General features: G+C 53.6%; 1 protein-coding gene across 3 annotated transcripts; it reads left to right on the forward strand.

Moving 5' to 3' along the window:
* Positions 1–145: 145 nt before the first annotated feature.
* On the forward strand, positions 146–11,250 carry ENDOV (endonuclease V). Of its 3 annotated transcripts, none has more exons than XM_082326528.1 (9): positions 146–228; positions 621–792; positions 1,971–2,105; positions 2,544–2,583; positions 2,686–2,798; positions 2,908–2,976; positions 3,623–3,751; positions 9,934–10,010; positions 11,113–11,250. In XM_082326528.1, the coding sequence occupies exons 1-9, from the start codon at positions 170–172 to the stop codon at positions 11,141–11,143; spliced, it is 825 nt and encodes a 274-aa protein (XP_082182654.1). In that variant the 5' UTR covers positions 146–169; the 3' UTR covers positions 11,144–11,250. The 3 variants fall into 3 exon arrangements, with proteins under 3 accessions (XP_082182654.1, XP_082182655.1, XP_082182656.1); XM_082326529.1 differs by having other exon boundaries at positions 11,116–11,238; XM_082326530.1 differs by lacking the exons at positions 9,934–10,010; positions 11,113–11,250 and adding an exon at positions 6,135–6,259.
* Positions 11,251–15,105: the final 3,855 nt, after the last annotated feature.

A 15,105-nucleotide genomic window follows, 5' to 3' on the forward strand; every position in this document is an offset into this window, starting at 1 on the left:
CCTCCCCGGGGCCTTTCCCAATAAAGCTCCTTCTCGCTGCCGCGGCTCCCCCGCCTCTGTCGCCGCGGGGCCCGGAACGGCCGCTGCGGCCCGCGTTCCCGGGGGGGCGGTGGGTGTGTGTGTGTGTGTGTGTGTGTGTGTGTGTGACAGGGCCTTCCGGCGCGGCGCCATGGCCGCGCGCGCAGCGGAGCCGCCGCCGGACGCCGCCAGGCTCCGCCGCTGGGAACGGTAACGGGGGGGGGGGGGAGGCGATGGCCATGGCAACCGTGAGCGGCTGCGGGCCCGCTCGGGCCCCGCGGTTCCCCGCTGTGGGTTCCGGGCTGGGCCCGGTGGGTCGGGCCCGGTGGGGGTCCCCCCCTCCGTACCGGGCCGGCCGCGGCGGGGTCCCGTTCCCTTCCCTCGGCTCCCCCGCGGCCCTCGTGAGGACCAGCACAAAGCGAGGGGAGTCGGTTCCCCCTCTCGGAGGAAGCGTGAGGGGTTCCCGCCTCCCCGCAGGGTGTGAAGAGCCCCCCGGTGCTCCGCCTCCGCCGCGCTGCGGTCCGTGCTGAGCGGGGCCGGGGGCCGAGGGGAGGGGGCTCCCTTGGGCTCCCTTTTCACTGCGGCTGCTTCGCTTTGGCTAGAGAGCAGGCCCGGTTAAAAGCCGGTGTGGTTGAGGAGGACACCGAGGAGTGGCAGAAAGATTCCAGTTTTGCAGGACTGGAGAGAGTGGGAGGTGTGGATTTATCGTATATCAAAGGAGATGACACCAGCGCCTGCGCTTCCCTGGTCGTTCTCAGCTTCCCGGCTCTCGAGGTAACAGCAAGCGAACAGCTTCGCTCCTTAGGGCTGTGTCCGGGTGTGCAACAACGTGAGGGGGTTTTTATAGAAAACTCACATAAAGGCCATTATTTACTGCTTCACAGGACATCAGTAAGTTATCACATACACGTTCAACAAAGCCTCCAACCGTACCTTCTGCAAGAAAGATAAACGGAGAAAAAAAACGCGTGTAAGGATTTACACATAAGTTTAGGAAGATGCGATGCAAACTTCTCCTAATTGCGAGGGGTTTGTAGGATTACTGGGAACTTAAAAGGCGTCGAGGGATAGCTTCAGTATGTGCTCAAGTTAGCTGGTAAATCAAAAAATACCGTGATGAGATGTAGTCTGTGGTCAGGCACAGAAGTCTGTAACTGGTTTAGGTGTATATTGAAATAATCACTCAGCCGCTACCCAGAAGGAGACAAAAGGACCGTTGTTATTCAGTGCCGATCAAGGGAGGAAATTAAAGCATTTGTAGCACTCAAACAGCAGATGTCTTGTTTGTGAGTTCTTGCTGGGAATCAACTAATAGTATGGGATGTAACACAAAAGCCTTTTCAAAACTGCCATGAATCCCACGTCCCACAGTCATTTAACTTGAATTAATAAAGATTTTTGGTCTCTTTCCCAGCTTTCAAAATGATATAGAAATTACCTTTAACTATCAAACCTTTAACAAGCAGAGGAATAAAGTTTGATACTGGCTGCTGGGATTTTTGTGAACTGAACTTCAAATCCTGCCTTGGTTCTTGACTTGCCCTGCACGAACATTTTTTTGCCCTGTCTTACAGGGTTTCTTTTGGCCTATCCTTGCGTAGAGAGAGACGCCCTTTGATAATGCTCTGACTGGGTGAACTTTGAGGTCCCCCGCTGTCTATTTGAATACCTGCCCTCATTTTGTTTCAAGGACTTCACTCCCAAGCAGGGTATGGCAGGTGACGTCCACCCGTCTTCTGTCAGCAGACCATTATCCACCCCCTTCTCTGAGTGACAGAATGACACAACCCAAGGGCCTTGGCTTTGTGGGAGAGATCCAGAAGCAGAGTATTTTAAGAAGATGAGATTAAGGGACATAAACCAGAGGAGATGCCTCTGAAACCATCAGGAACTAACCAGCAAAGTCATTGTCTCTGGAGGTCATTGTCTCTGCACTGTCCCGCTGCTCCCAGGTGCTGTACGAGGATTGCCGGATGGTGGCTGTGAGCGCCCCGTACACGGCAGGATTCTTAGCCTTCCGAGAGGTCCCTTTCCTGGTGGAAGCTGTTCAGAGACTTCAGCAGGAGGAGCCCAGGCTCAAACCTCAGGTGTGGCACATTTCTTTGTCCCGAGCTGAGATGTCATGAGGGCGCAGAGTACTGCCGAAAGGTGTTCTTCCCTCTCCTGAGACCGCGCTGTCTGGCTGATTCCCACTGGCAGGGCAGAAAGAGCAGCGTCAGAGTTGTATTGAAGCATTTATTGCCCTTTCCTTAGGGACCAGGGATGCTAAGCCAAGAACAGCCAGGCCTCTCTTGGCAATGGGAGTCCCATTCTCTGCGCAGCACCAGTGAAGAGTGTTGCCAGCCACTAAGAGCTCATGCTGCTGATCATCTAGAGTCAGGTGTAGACAGCACTGCAGGAAGACCCTCAGAGAGAGAAGTAAAAGAACTGAGAGAGTCTTTTCCTTCCTCACAGGGTCAGCGTCATTGCTTATTGGAGCAGCTCTCAGTGCACAGGAAATAACATTTCTTTTTCGGCTTTTTCAGGTACTTCTTGTAGATGGGAATGGCCTGCTCCATCACAGAGGTAGGACTTTATTGGAGAGCCCTGTTCTCCAGGGTCCCCGTGCTGCCGTTTGAGATTCCTGTTCTCTGGTGTCCTGCAGTTACAGTGACTCGTTGTTGGCAGGATTTGGTGTGGCCTGTCACCTCGGAGTCCTGACGGATCTACCGTGCATTGGAGTGGCCAAGAACCTCCTACAGGTGGATGGCTTGGTCAGGGATGAGCTGCACAAAAAGCAGGTTAGGCCAGGCTGGGAATTTATTTCCACTCTTTAATACCCCAAGAGAATTGGGACAGCCGCATACAAGTGCTTTCTAACTAACTGACCTTGTGTATGTTTATCCCTAGATTCGTTCCCTGCAAAAGGAAGGAGATACGTTCCCACTGACAGGCACTTCGGGGAGAGTCCTGGGCATGGTAAGCTGCGGGGAGCTTCCTGTTCGTTTGGCTGTCAAGTCTTCCAGCTTTGTGTAACTGGAAGTGCTGGAGGATGTTCTCTATAGTGGGACCGCCTCAGTGATATTAGTTCAGGGAGACACGGTGTCAACAGGTGACTAGTAACACTGCTTTCCCCTTCCTGTGAGCTCAAACATTTGTAGAAAGAGTTGACAGTTCACGTCCATGGCTGTGGCATCTGAGGTCCTATGCTCCAGCACCCCATTCATCAACCACAATCATGGAGAGGTGCCAATTCTGTAGCAGCTTACCAGGATGAAATATGGATTACCAGGATGAAATATCTGACTCAGAAGAGCGCTGCACAGGAAACAGGCAGATGTAAGAAACTTCCTGCGTCTGGTGTTATTTCAACGTAGTCTGCATTAACAAGTCTCACTGCTTCCCAGAGCGTGTGAGGCATTTGGGGAAGGGCCACAGGGGTCCAAAAGGGCAAACAGTCCCTTTGAGGAGATACTGAGAAGTAGAGGATTAAGAAGGCTGAGAGTTACCAAATACAGAGCCACCATCCCACCTTCTGAAGGCAATTGGCTAGCTTATAATTCATCTGCCACTCTGTTAAAATAGCCTCTTAAGTATTTGGTCTTTCTTGTTTCTGACTGCACAGGTCCTGCGTAGCTACAACAACAGCTCTAAGCCACTTTATATCTCTGTGGGTCACAGGGTGTGCCTGGAAACAGCCGTGCGGCTAGTCAAGTCCTGCTGCAGGTACCGGATCCCGGAGCCCATCCGTCAGGTACAAAAGCAGGGGAGCTAAGGAAGGGGAAGGGAGGCCTGGAGTAGGGAAGCAGGCAAGCAGGCAGTGGAGGGGGCTGTGGATGCCAAGCCTATGGCGACATTTCAGACCTCAGTTTGCCACCCGTCTGCAACTGGCAGTTCTGCAGCTGGCACCCTTCTTGCTGGCCTGTTCTTCCCCAGCCTGTTGTGGTGGTGTTTACGTGGTAGTTAAGTGATCCTTCCTTCTTCCTTGCTTGTTCTTCTGACGCGGTGCCTGGAAGCACACACGGCCCTTACTGCAGACCCAGCCTGACTGATTTCTTGGTTCCTCTCTGCAGGCATCTTCTGTGATGTTGGTGTTTGAATACACAGGAGCTGGAAATGCAGTTTTCCTGGGCACTTCGAGCCTAGCACAGACCGCAGTGCTGCTCCTCTGGGCTTTTCCCTGCTACTGCACTCCGCAAGGAGCTGCAGGCTCTGGGGCGGCAGCCAGCCAGTAGGTGACAGCACTGGATCACCGTCAGTGAGCCGCAGCTGCCACCAAGGCAGCTTCAGACTAATTAAATCGCAGCAGGGCTTGAGGAAAGGGTCTGGAGAAGCGTAAAGCCTCTGGGACTTCTAGCCTGACAAGTGCTTCCCTTCTCTCAGGGTCACCCTGCTGTTAGTGGCTCAGGCAGGCCAGACCCAGCGACTGCCCGGGGAGCGGGGCCCGTTCCGATGGCCGCGTTTGTAACATTGCCCTGGAACACGCCGTTCGCATTGCTGCACCGCCGTGCTTGTCAGGTGTCTGGCCACCTTTGCTCTGCAGCTCCTCAGAGCAGCACTAAGGTGATCCTGCTGAGGGCTGTTACGCAGTCTCTGCACACAGGAGCTTCTCATTGGTACTGCAGTGTTTTCTGAAAACAGAGTCTTGAGTCTATAGTTATAAACCAGACAAAAATCTAACACCTTAGAGCAAAACAAACCTTGAAGTGTCCATACCAGAACTGGAGTTTCTGATCTCATAAACCACTACCTGCCAGACGGGAGTAGGCTGATAGATCTTCTTATGTAATCTCTTCCAGCAAGGGACAGATGCCTCCGCAGAGCTCTGAGCTAGCTCTGCAGTTCGGCATGTTCAGAGGAAAGGGGAAAAGCATTCCCTTTGGAAACAAAAAGGTGTCTTGGAGCTTTCCATCACCCTCATTTCATTTCCAGCTATCTCCAGTATTTATCTATGTTCTGAGACTCTTCCCGTTCCCTAACTGCGACCTTTATTTAAAGCGATGGAACGAATTGTTGTCACTTTCCTTACAGAGAGATTAAAAATCCAAAAGGGAGTGTGTTTACTGTAGAGGTAGAGGGATGGCAGGAGATAAGGACACTTAAACCTTTCCATGGGACTTCTCCCTGTCGCAGTTCCTCTGTATGGTAGCTGTCACGGATCTTGACACAGGGCAGTGCTGGAAGCCTCAGCTCGTGAGCACCTAAAGTGAGGAAGTAGAAGGCTGCGGGCAGTCCTGCCGTGGATGACTGATTTGGCCTTTTTGCTATGATATCTCCCCAGTACAAGCTTGCAGACCTGATGGGTGATGTGCTTACGGCTTTCCCAGTCTTGTGAAAGACTTCTGGATCATTAGCTCTTAGTTTGTACATTGTGGTAGCCCTAGAAGTATAACGCCCTTAAGAGAGCTCCGCTGCCCGTACCTTCTTGAGGCTGTGTTAATGGTTTGTGTGAAGGCAGTACTATGCCACAGCGTGTGTAGTGCTGTGCAGTCGTTGTGGGAACTTAAACCTTCTGCTTTCCTAGAGGTACGGCTGGCCGGTCTGTATAGGGTGTGCTGTGCTTTTTGGGCATGCAACAGTAGGCAGTGAGCAGAAACGGTTTGATTTGCATTCAGCCCACAACGTAGTCGTGCTGCCAAAGGAACTGTGGTTGTGATGCAGGTGAGAAAAGCGATCTTTCAGAGAAAGCAGAGGGAAGTTCATGATCACCTACAATCAGTATTTACATCCCACTTAGTCCTTATTCCACGTGTAAACGCAAGGCTGATCTGGGGGAATTTTGCTTGCATGGAGGCGATCTCTCTGCCCAGCCAGCTTGTGAGATTTTGAGGCTCTTCTGTAGAGATTTGGTCATTTGGAGCTACCCAGATGGGGATTGAGGTAGGCAGGAGCTGCCATCCCAGAAAAATAAGCAAAGCATTCAGACTGAGCAGCACTGGGACAATACCAAGCCCTCCTGAGAGCAGCTGCCCTTCCCTGCTTCTGGCAGAGGTCAGAACCCCTCTCCAGTGTTTGCCCCCGCTCCAAGCCTGCTCAGACCCAGGATCCCCATGCACGGCGAGGAAACAGAAGCTTTTAACGCTCTCCAGCTGACAGGGATTGCACTGGGACTGATTCTTCCGCTCTCGCTGTTTCAGGTTCCTGGTTGGCTGCCCACCAGCCTCCAGCTCACTTGATGATCCTGTTAGCTCCGGCTGGCACCTTGCCCAGGTGGTTCCTGCTGGCTCGGGATGCGGCTGATGGGACAGCCTGATGTTGCTCCAGCCCACCGAGAAGGACAGAAGTAGGCCTGCCCAGGGCTGTGAATTTCTGAGGTCGCTTCATGTGAAATATTAAAGGCTTGCCCTTAGGAGAACTGAGAAATAAGCCATCATCCCTCTCCTCTGTGTGAATAGCTCCTGCTGCCTAGCAGGGAAATCAGTAGCTGATATCCTGAAACTCTAACTCCCGTCAGATGTAGCCCCCACTGCAAGCTTGCTGTGTACACAGGGATCACCACTGCCCCTCATAAAATAGGGAAAGCAACAACTCCAGACCCTAATGCCAGCACTAGTCCCCTCTGAAAATAGAAACAATCTGTAAGGATTATTACGGGACAGTTATCCATCTTATTGATTAGCCTCTTGGTTAATACGCTGGGTTAAGCTGTCTCTCCGCACTGCGTTAGGCGTGAGGACTGGCCAGTAACTTGCCCCCTAATCGAGCATTAGCTTATGTTACCAGCAGAATGGGGTTGGGGTTTTTCTTCCCTAGAAAAATAGTTTGTAGATCTGACTCTTGCTACCTTGGTCTCCCAGTAGGGACTCTATTGAACAACCTCCTTCCCTTGTTATAAAATACATCACGTAATCTCTTATCCTGAAGAGTGATCAAAGTTATTTGTCAGTTCAGTTATGAAACTGTCCAATTATAGAGAGAAGGGAAAAAAATCTCCCAAACAAACCACCCCTTATGTAACTATTTTTCATTCTCGAGCTTGCAGAATTGTTAAGCAGTTGTGGAGCTGCGTTTCCAGCAGGCAGCAGGCAGAGCCTCCACCCGAGAGGTCTGACTGGGAGCGCCAGGGATGGAGGGGTGGTGGGGAGCTGCTTGAGGTACGGGAGAAGTAGAACAGCGGTGAGAGTAGCAAATGCTTCAAGGACAGCCACTGGGGATGCGTTAACCCACTTTATTAGCATGATGATCATATGCTGTGAAGCTTTTCCAGCTGGGAAGGTCACATACTGCTTTTTAAGTGGAGAGAGACACTCTGCCTTTGAGGTGGGGCACAGCAGCTGTTCCAAAATGTCATGGTGAAGCGGTGTTTTTGAGAAAGGAAGTTTTGAAAAAAGAGAAAAACTTTGAGGGAATGTACAAATCAACTGCCAATTCTCAAAGTTGTCCAGAGCCCAGGGTCCGTGTGCTTGTGATAGCATCTAAGAGTCTTCTGCATGGGAAAGCCAAACAATAACACTTCTGGAGAGCAAGAACATCCAGTGAATGTCCAGCAACACTTTCTGTAGCTCTTGGGATTTCCATTGGTGTTCTCCTTGTCCCGCTCTGACCACCTGCTGTCCTGCATTGCTGATAAAACACAACAATGCAGTTTTCCTGGTGAGCTCAGGAGCGCTCATGTCACAGGAGAGCGTATCAGAAGAGGAGGGGAGGAACTGGACACTTGCATGAGGATGCGTTTGATGAGGTTTGGTGATGGCTCCGAGCTCAGTTTCAAACAAGGAGGGCAGTAAACCATAAATTTGGTAGTCTCAACATTACTCCTTTTGATTTTGGTACTGGAAAGCAGAGCCCAGAGCATGGATATGACCTGGCATGTAAACTGCTCCTGTTGTCTTCCTCGGCAGCTTTGCCTTTGGACTCATGAGGTAGGACAGTGTGAAAGGTGTGTCAGTCACTTGCCTTGCCACTGCTGCCAAGAAGCGATAGAGCCAAGGATGCGCTTGTGTCTTGTCTCTGTTTGCTTTTAGTGGATGTTTTTACCTGCTATAGCTGCATAATTACCATCGCACAGCCAGCCCATCAGGCACATAGGCAGGATGAGCCAAGCTCTTGCCTAGGGAAAAGGATATGCAGCAGACGAGTGGTGCGCTTCTCCATCTGTTGCTGCATCATACAACTGCTGGAAGAGAGGAAGGAAGGGGATGGGTACAAGAATGGGCAATGCCAACTTCTCTCTTTTCATCCCATGTCCTGTTGAGAACTCGCCTGCTGGATTGCCGTATTCCCAAACTCTTCACAGCCCCCTCCATAGCCTCATTCCCCTTCTCAGTTTACAGTTTCCTGTGGAGGGCAGAGTCCCATTTTGCAGCTGATGAGTGACCAGAAAAGCTAATCCTTTGGGAACATGACAGTGTCACAGCTATAAAGACCATGGACGATCTTGGAGTGCTGTGAACCTGGAGGGTGCAGCCTGCACTTGCTGGCAGTGCCAGTGGGAGTCCCGGTTAGCGCAGTCCCGGGACACAGCTGCTGTTTCACTGAGTGTACAGCGAAGGTTACTGCAGCAGAGTCCATGGGGCATTCTGGTGCTCTGGGAAAAGTCAATAAAATGCTCCTAGTTCCCCACCCTTTGAGAAGGGGTCTACGATCCACTGCCTCACGCTAAATTGCCTTGCAATGCTGCAGAGATCTGCCTTCACATCCATATGGTTTTGGCACTCCCAACAACGTTCTGGGGGCCAGGGGACACACTGCTTCTGTGTAGCAGCGTAGGCTGAAGGATTTTAATAGCTTTGAGCAAAAGGGATGAAGAAGATCCCAAGAAATAGAAAGGTGGGCAGAGTCCTGGGCTGAAGGGGAGTCATTTGGTTTGGGCATCTTTACCTGCGAGCATTTTGCTGCGGAGACCTGCATGTGGTCACGGCACGCGATCCCTTTACAGAGTGAGGGTGGTGGGGCAGCTTCTGTTGGTTCAGTGGGAGAGCTGGTTTACTTTTGGAGTATCTCCTCTCGAGGGAAGGAAGGCTTGCCCTGCCCTCAATTTTCTAACAAGTCTATTCCATCTCATCAGACAGGGATGAGCTATTGCTGGGGAAGGCCTGTGAAGGAGCTTAGCTGCCTACTACATTTTCCTGCATTGCATTTCGAGGTGCCCACATGTGGAAGTCACTTGGCTTGGTTCAAAGGATGAAAGCACTAGATCGCTCTCAGACTCCCAGGCTCTGCTGCCAGGGTTATGAGAGGGAAATTGCAGTTCTGGTGTAGAGATAGGGCAAAATGGAAAAGCAGCCCGTCACCTCGGCAACTCTCCCTTTGCCGGTGAGCACCTCTTCTTACTAAGCCTCTGGAAATCCTTGCTGGCCTGTCACATCCCTGGCCGGTGAGGAGTAGCCATTCGGTGTAGGTGTAAGGTGAGGGATCCCAGCTGGGTCAGTACTTGCTGCGAGAAGGCTCGCTGCACTGCGGCATGTGCTGGAAGCCTGTGCCAGTTCATCCTCTGGGTCTCATAGGGACCCTTGGTGAAGGCTGATTGCATTCAGCTGCAGCCGGGATTTGCTGAGGAAGCCCAGTCTGGGTCCTGCGTTGGCTGTTCATCCTGCCGTGCTTGGGGGAGGTCAGGGCTGAGCAGACCTTAGGCACCGGCTGTCAGGAACTGTCTGTGCCCAGTTTCTCACCTCCTTACTCCTATGAGAAGGGACAGACAGCAAGGGGTCAGCGAATGGCATTTCTGCTTCTGAAATGGACTGTGTTCCACTAAGGCTGTTCGATCCAGGACCCTCTGTTTCTTTTAAGTCTTCGTTCTCCCAAGCAGCTTGCAGTGAGGCACAGAAACCAAACAAGGAGAGAAACATGCAGATTCCTCTTTGCAACACAGTCGTACAAGAGCTATTTATGATGTACTGACATCAGGGTGTGCAGGGCCATACTGGGATAACAAAAAGGGGAGGCACCAAGCAGGCTGATCAATCCATTTTCACTCATTTTCCTCCTTAATTCCAGGCTGATATTAGATCGAGGGAGTATATTCGGAAGCAGCTGTGTTCACCACTGGAGGTCATATCTTCTGGGCCAGAGAGGTAGGTGTGTGGGCAGCCCAAGCAGCTGCCTCTCCAAAGGGGATCTGCTCATGTAATGATCTTCAGTAATGGCATTAAAGGGACAAACGGGGTAACAAAGTGAGCTCAAGTGACATCAGGACATATGCTGCCTCCATAAAGGGTGATTTCTGGCGATTGTAGCCATGCTACTTCACACGTTTCTTCCGCGGAGCACTGTGTCCTAGGCTGGGGAAGGTCGTTGGGGATTTGGTCTGTTTCCGGCGCCTGCGATAAGCAAAGCACTAACGCCTACAGGTGTGACACGAGGGTGAACAGAAATACCCTGCAGGGAGCCAGTTTCTGCCTCCAGAAAGCAAGGGGAGGGTCAGACTCCCCCACTCTTACATAATGTAGGCCAGCGGCTGCTCTGTTACACGGTGTAAATCCACAGCAGGTCCACTGATGCGTAGGAGTTCCTGGTGTTGCGGCTACGCTGCCTCTTCAGCATAGTTCACGAGGGTGGTGTTGGGTTCCCTCAAACCCACACCAGTACCAGGCTGGACGGATAGCGGGTAGCCGGGCCTGAAGAGCTGCTCGGGGATCAGTGAAGTGTGCCAGGACGCCCAGCCCACTCTGCTCTGAGGGTCCTGATGGACCAGAAAGAGTGAAGGTTGCCAGCGGCGCTAGGGAGGATTACTTAGCTGACTGAGGCAGCTCTTATAGATTCCTTAGGACGCCTGGCTGGTGCAACTCATCATGCTCTGCTCAGCTCCTCTATTCTCTAGTCACGCAGCCAGAAGTAAAAGAAGGAGCTTTCTCTGCTCTTGTAGTGGCAGTTGCACAGCGTGGCCAGGCCGTGGGGTAGCCCTGTGCAGTGCCAGGCTGGGTGTCCCCTGTTTGTGCTGGAGCTTCATCTCTGACCCCTCTAACGCCTTCCTGCCATGGCAGATGCTGAAGCTCACACAAAGGCTAGGTAGTTTGGAGGTCTGTGCAACAGAAGAACCAAAGTCATTCCATTTATGACCATATATCTCAAAACCTGCGTATCTGAGCCCCTTACTCACCAAGTGACATAGTTATTTGGTCTTCTTGGCTTCTACTTTTTTTTAAGTCTGTGACCCTTCCTTGTTTTTGTTCCTAGCAGAAAAAAGGAGGCTGAACTGGATGATTAATCTGATGCCAGAAGAAACTGCAGGGCTCCTCTTCACTGGATCCTCTCCTCCACCAAGACCGGGGTTCTGTCGAGAGCAGCAGCCGAGTGCCACCCCAGGGGAGAGCAGCGCGAGGCCGTGTCAGTCGGGACAACGCCAGCCACCGCGCGTGGTCCTGGCGGGCAGGCAGACCAGCTTCTGTTCAAGGACGATGTTTAGGGCTTATTTCTCAGGGTTGATTTTTAAGCATTGTAAAAATATTTGTGTAAGCAAAGATACACTTGTAAGTTTGCTACAACTTACTTGAGTACTTGGGCAGTTGCAGGAGATTTACAAAGAGCTGCTGAGGCACTTAACTTGGTTATAAACAAACTCCAGAGCTGGCCTTTGGCTCCCACCACACCTCTGTGGCACAGAGACTTCCCTTCCTGTCGTTTTTGGAACAGCTTCCACTCAGTCCCTGCAGCCTGTACTCTCACATTCCCTTTGCACATCTCCGGGGAACAGAAGCCCGGTACGCAGCTCCGGCTGGTCCTGACAGACGGGCAGAGGACGCTGTGTTTCAGGTGGGCGTGTGACTCACGAGGGAGGGGACGGAGCCAACAGTCTGCTGCGGATTTTGGAAGAGGCTCGGAGGTCTGAGCTCCAGTACCTGAGAAGCTTTCTGTCTCTCTGGTGTCAGGGGCTTCTGCGTGCCTGCGGCCTCGGTGCCGTGCAGCCGCGACCAGACCTCGGTGGCAGTGTGCGGGTCACTGTCCGTGCTGGGCACGCCGTGCTCTAGTGCTGCTGGTCTTGGCGGGAGCTTGCTCTGCATTGCTGCTGAAGCGTGGTTCGGATGGAAGGGCATTACGGTACCCGGACTTGCTTGCTGTTCCTGTGACCCTCTCCGCAGTGGCTGAGGCAGGGGGCTCATGGTGCCGACCAGCTCTTCCTGAAGGAAAGATCATCTCGGGGGAAAGGGGGATGGGGAGGGAGGTCCTTCCTAATGCACAAATCGGTCAGGGTGGCCAGATCCCAGGCTCGAGTTTTTGCAGTCTGAGTGGACTGGGAGCACTCGGGTCAGGCCAGGAGGAAGCTCTCTGTGCCCAGGCGCTTGGACCAACACCCAGCAGTGAAGCCATTTGTGAAGCTTTGCTTTAACAGCAGAGCACAGAAAAAACAGTTTCTATCCCTGAATCAATACAATTCGGAGGGCTAAAGCTTTTCCTCCAAAGGTGTGGCTTCCTGGTTGTATTCGGCAGGTTATTCCTGACCATTTCCAAAGAAAATTGGAGCAGATATATGAATTCTTGAACACGGCCAAAACTCTGGCATGTTGATTTAAAAGAAACATGGCTGTGTCAGATTCCAGCCTGAAGAGGAAAAAGGATGTTTTCCTGGGGCTGGAGAGAGGTGCTCGGGGTCAGGACTCCTGTGGTCTGTTTTAAATGCTGCCAAGCACTTCACTTTTGCATAAATTTATCTTACAGCTTTTGTTGCTCTTTTCTCGCCGCCACCTCAGTGTCGGCGCTGCTTTGGGAATGGAGGACATTCAGCCCCTTTCGTGTCTGTGCAGCATCTGCTAGATCAGAGCCTGGGCTGGTTCCTCCTTCACGGCTACGCCCTGAAACCCGGGTGGGGAAAAGGGGGGAGGCAATGAACTTGGGGCCCCTTTGGGGAGCTCTGTTGGGCCGGTCCTGGGGAGTGTTGAAGAGGGGGACAGGTGCTGACAGGGTGCTTCCCAAAAAAACCCTTGCTGATTGATCTGTTTTAAGACAAAGCCATAAGCTGCTGCAGTTTTCAAGCCCTGAGAAGGAGCGTGCCATCTCCTGGGACGCCTCAAAGCCGTTTTCACACGAGAGTTCGTTACGTGGGTGGACAGAGACCAGCAAGGAAAAAACGTCGCAGTGAAAGCGTGCTCCTTTGATCCCGATGATGTGTGTGGGATCAGAGGGGCTGCCTGGCAGGCCTGGGTAAGGGAAGCGTTTGGGTTTGCGTCTGACGCTGGCTTTGGCAGGGGACAGGGTGCGGGAGGCTGGCGGGCAGCCCTCCCTGGCCGAGGGGACGCGAGGGCAGCCGCCTCGCCTCGCTCCCAACGCCAGGGACGCAGCACTTCTGACTCCTCCGTGTCCCCCGTCTCGAGGGAACAGCGTGGAGATGGAGCCTCCTAAAAGGCAGCCCTGCGACCGCGCCGACTGCCAGCTTGAGAAACCAGTGAAGCAACCGTGGGAACCGCGTCCCCCGGTGCTGCCGCCTCCCTCAGCCGCTGCGAGGGCACCCAGAGCTGCCCGGGGCAGCGGGAGCCCAGCCAAAACCCCGCTTCCCAGCTCCCGGGCGTGATGAGGAGGGGGCCCTGGCAGTGACCTCTCCTGAGGGAGGGGTATTAGTCGTGTAATTAGCAGCGGTGGCCGGCTCTCCCGGCAACAGGAACCTCAATCTGGCTTAACGAGGGAGGGCTCGCTGTGCACAGCTGTCTGAACGCGAAGGTCTGCTGGGGTGGGAACCCCCACACCTCCTGAAACCACCTCCTGCGCTCCCCGCCTCGACACGGGGCTGGGTGCCTTCAGCTCTGCGCGCAAACACCCTCCGCTCCCTTTCTGCCCAAACTATCGGGCTTGGGGTGAGCCCCGCAGGACCCCCCTAACGGGTAGGGGCAGGGGTATTAACTGGTGACTTCTCAATGGGAGGAATTGGTCTGGGACCTTTCCCAGCTCTTCCCAGGAGCCACGGGACCGCTCTCAGGAGCGAACGGTTCATCCATTTCTCATTCCAACCGCACGTGAAGCAGCAACTTCACTAAACCACGAGGACAGGGTCTTGTAAAGCCGATCACAAATTCAGGCGGGTGCGGCGTGCTGCGGGCGGGGGGTGGGTGTTTCTTGGATCTTGTGGGCAGAACAGCAGAAAAGTCCATCTTTTTTTTTTGCTGGTTGCCGTGGCCTGGACTTTGCTGGCCCGGGGAGCAGCCTGCTGTGCCGGGGTGCCACAGGACCAGCCCAAGCTCATCCCAGAGGCTGGGTCACACCACTCCTGCTGCAAATTTACCTTAGCTGTGCTGAAGCACCTCATTTGGCTCAGCTGTGCCGGAGGAGGGGTCTGTCGGGGAGCGGAGCAGCTCCTGCTCTGGGGATTGCCCCGCTAGAAAAGGGCTTTCCTCAGCAGATGGGCCCGTAGCTCCTCCCGACCGGCCTGCGCAGCTGGAGCGGGTGAGTGCCTGCAGTTTTAAGCTCTTCTGATTTATCGGTGGTTTTGTGTGCTTCTGGTTGGTGTTTGGCCACGAGAGGGTTGGGGTTTGCCGGCTGGTGGAGGTTCTGCGGCAAAAGAAGGGAGCTGGGCTACGTTGAGCCGAGTTCCGCCATAGGAAGGTGAAGGTCTCGCTGTTCTGGGTCTGCAGGGGGGGTTGCCCCCTCCTGCTGGGCTCCGGGCTTTCTGGTGCGCACCAGTCGCCCGCCCTGCGAGGAGCTGGGGCTGGCGAGGCCGCCGCCGTCGGCTGGGCTGCGCGCCGCCGCCTGCCTCGCTGCCGGGGAGAGGCCTCTGCCCCGAGGGGTGAAGCGGGGAAAAGCAAACGGTAACAAAACCAAAAAAGAGAAAAAAGGCAAAAGCATCGCTATGCACTGCTTCCCCCGGGCATGGCTGCCGCTTCCCTCCGCGTGAACCGACGCGTCTCTGCCCTCCGCTTATTCTGAGCGCAGGTGAGCTCCTGAGAGCGGGTGCCTTTGGATTAAAGTCGCCTTTGCAGGGCTGGGGGAGGAGGGCTGTTGCCTTCGTGGTGAGCCCTTGCGCCCTCTCTGCGGGGCCGGTGGAGCCGAGGGCTCTGTTCTGCTTGGGTTCGGTATTTACCTGTACCGTGCCGTGCGCTCGGCTGCCAAAACCTGGGGAGGCCGTTAAACAAACGGGCTAATCTCTGTGTTTGGTGTCTACTTGTGGCTCTCTGAACACAAGAAGGGATTAACTTGGTCTTTATCTAATTGGCTTATAAACTAAGGAAGGGAAAATCGCTTTGT

The sequence above is a fragment of the Platalea leucorodia genome (genome assembly GCF_965183815.1).
Source record: "Platalea leucorodia genome assembly, chromosome: 14".
NCBI classification, from domain to species: Eukaryota; Metazoa; Chordata; class Aves; order Pelecaniformes; family Threskiornithidae; genus Platalea; species Platalea leucorodia.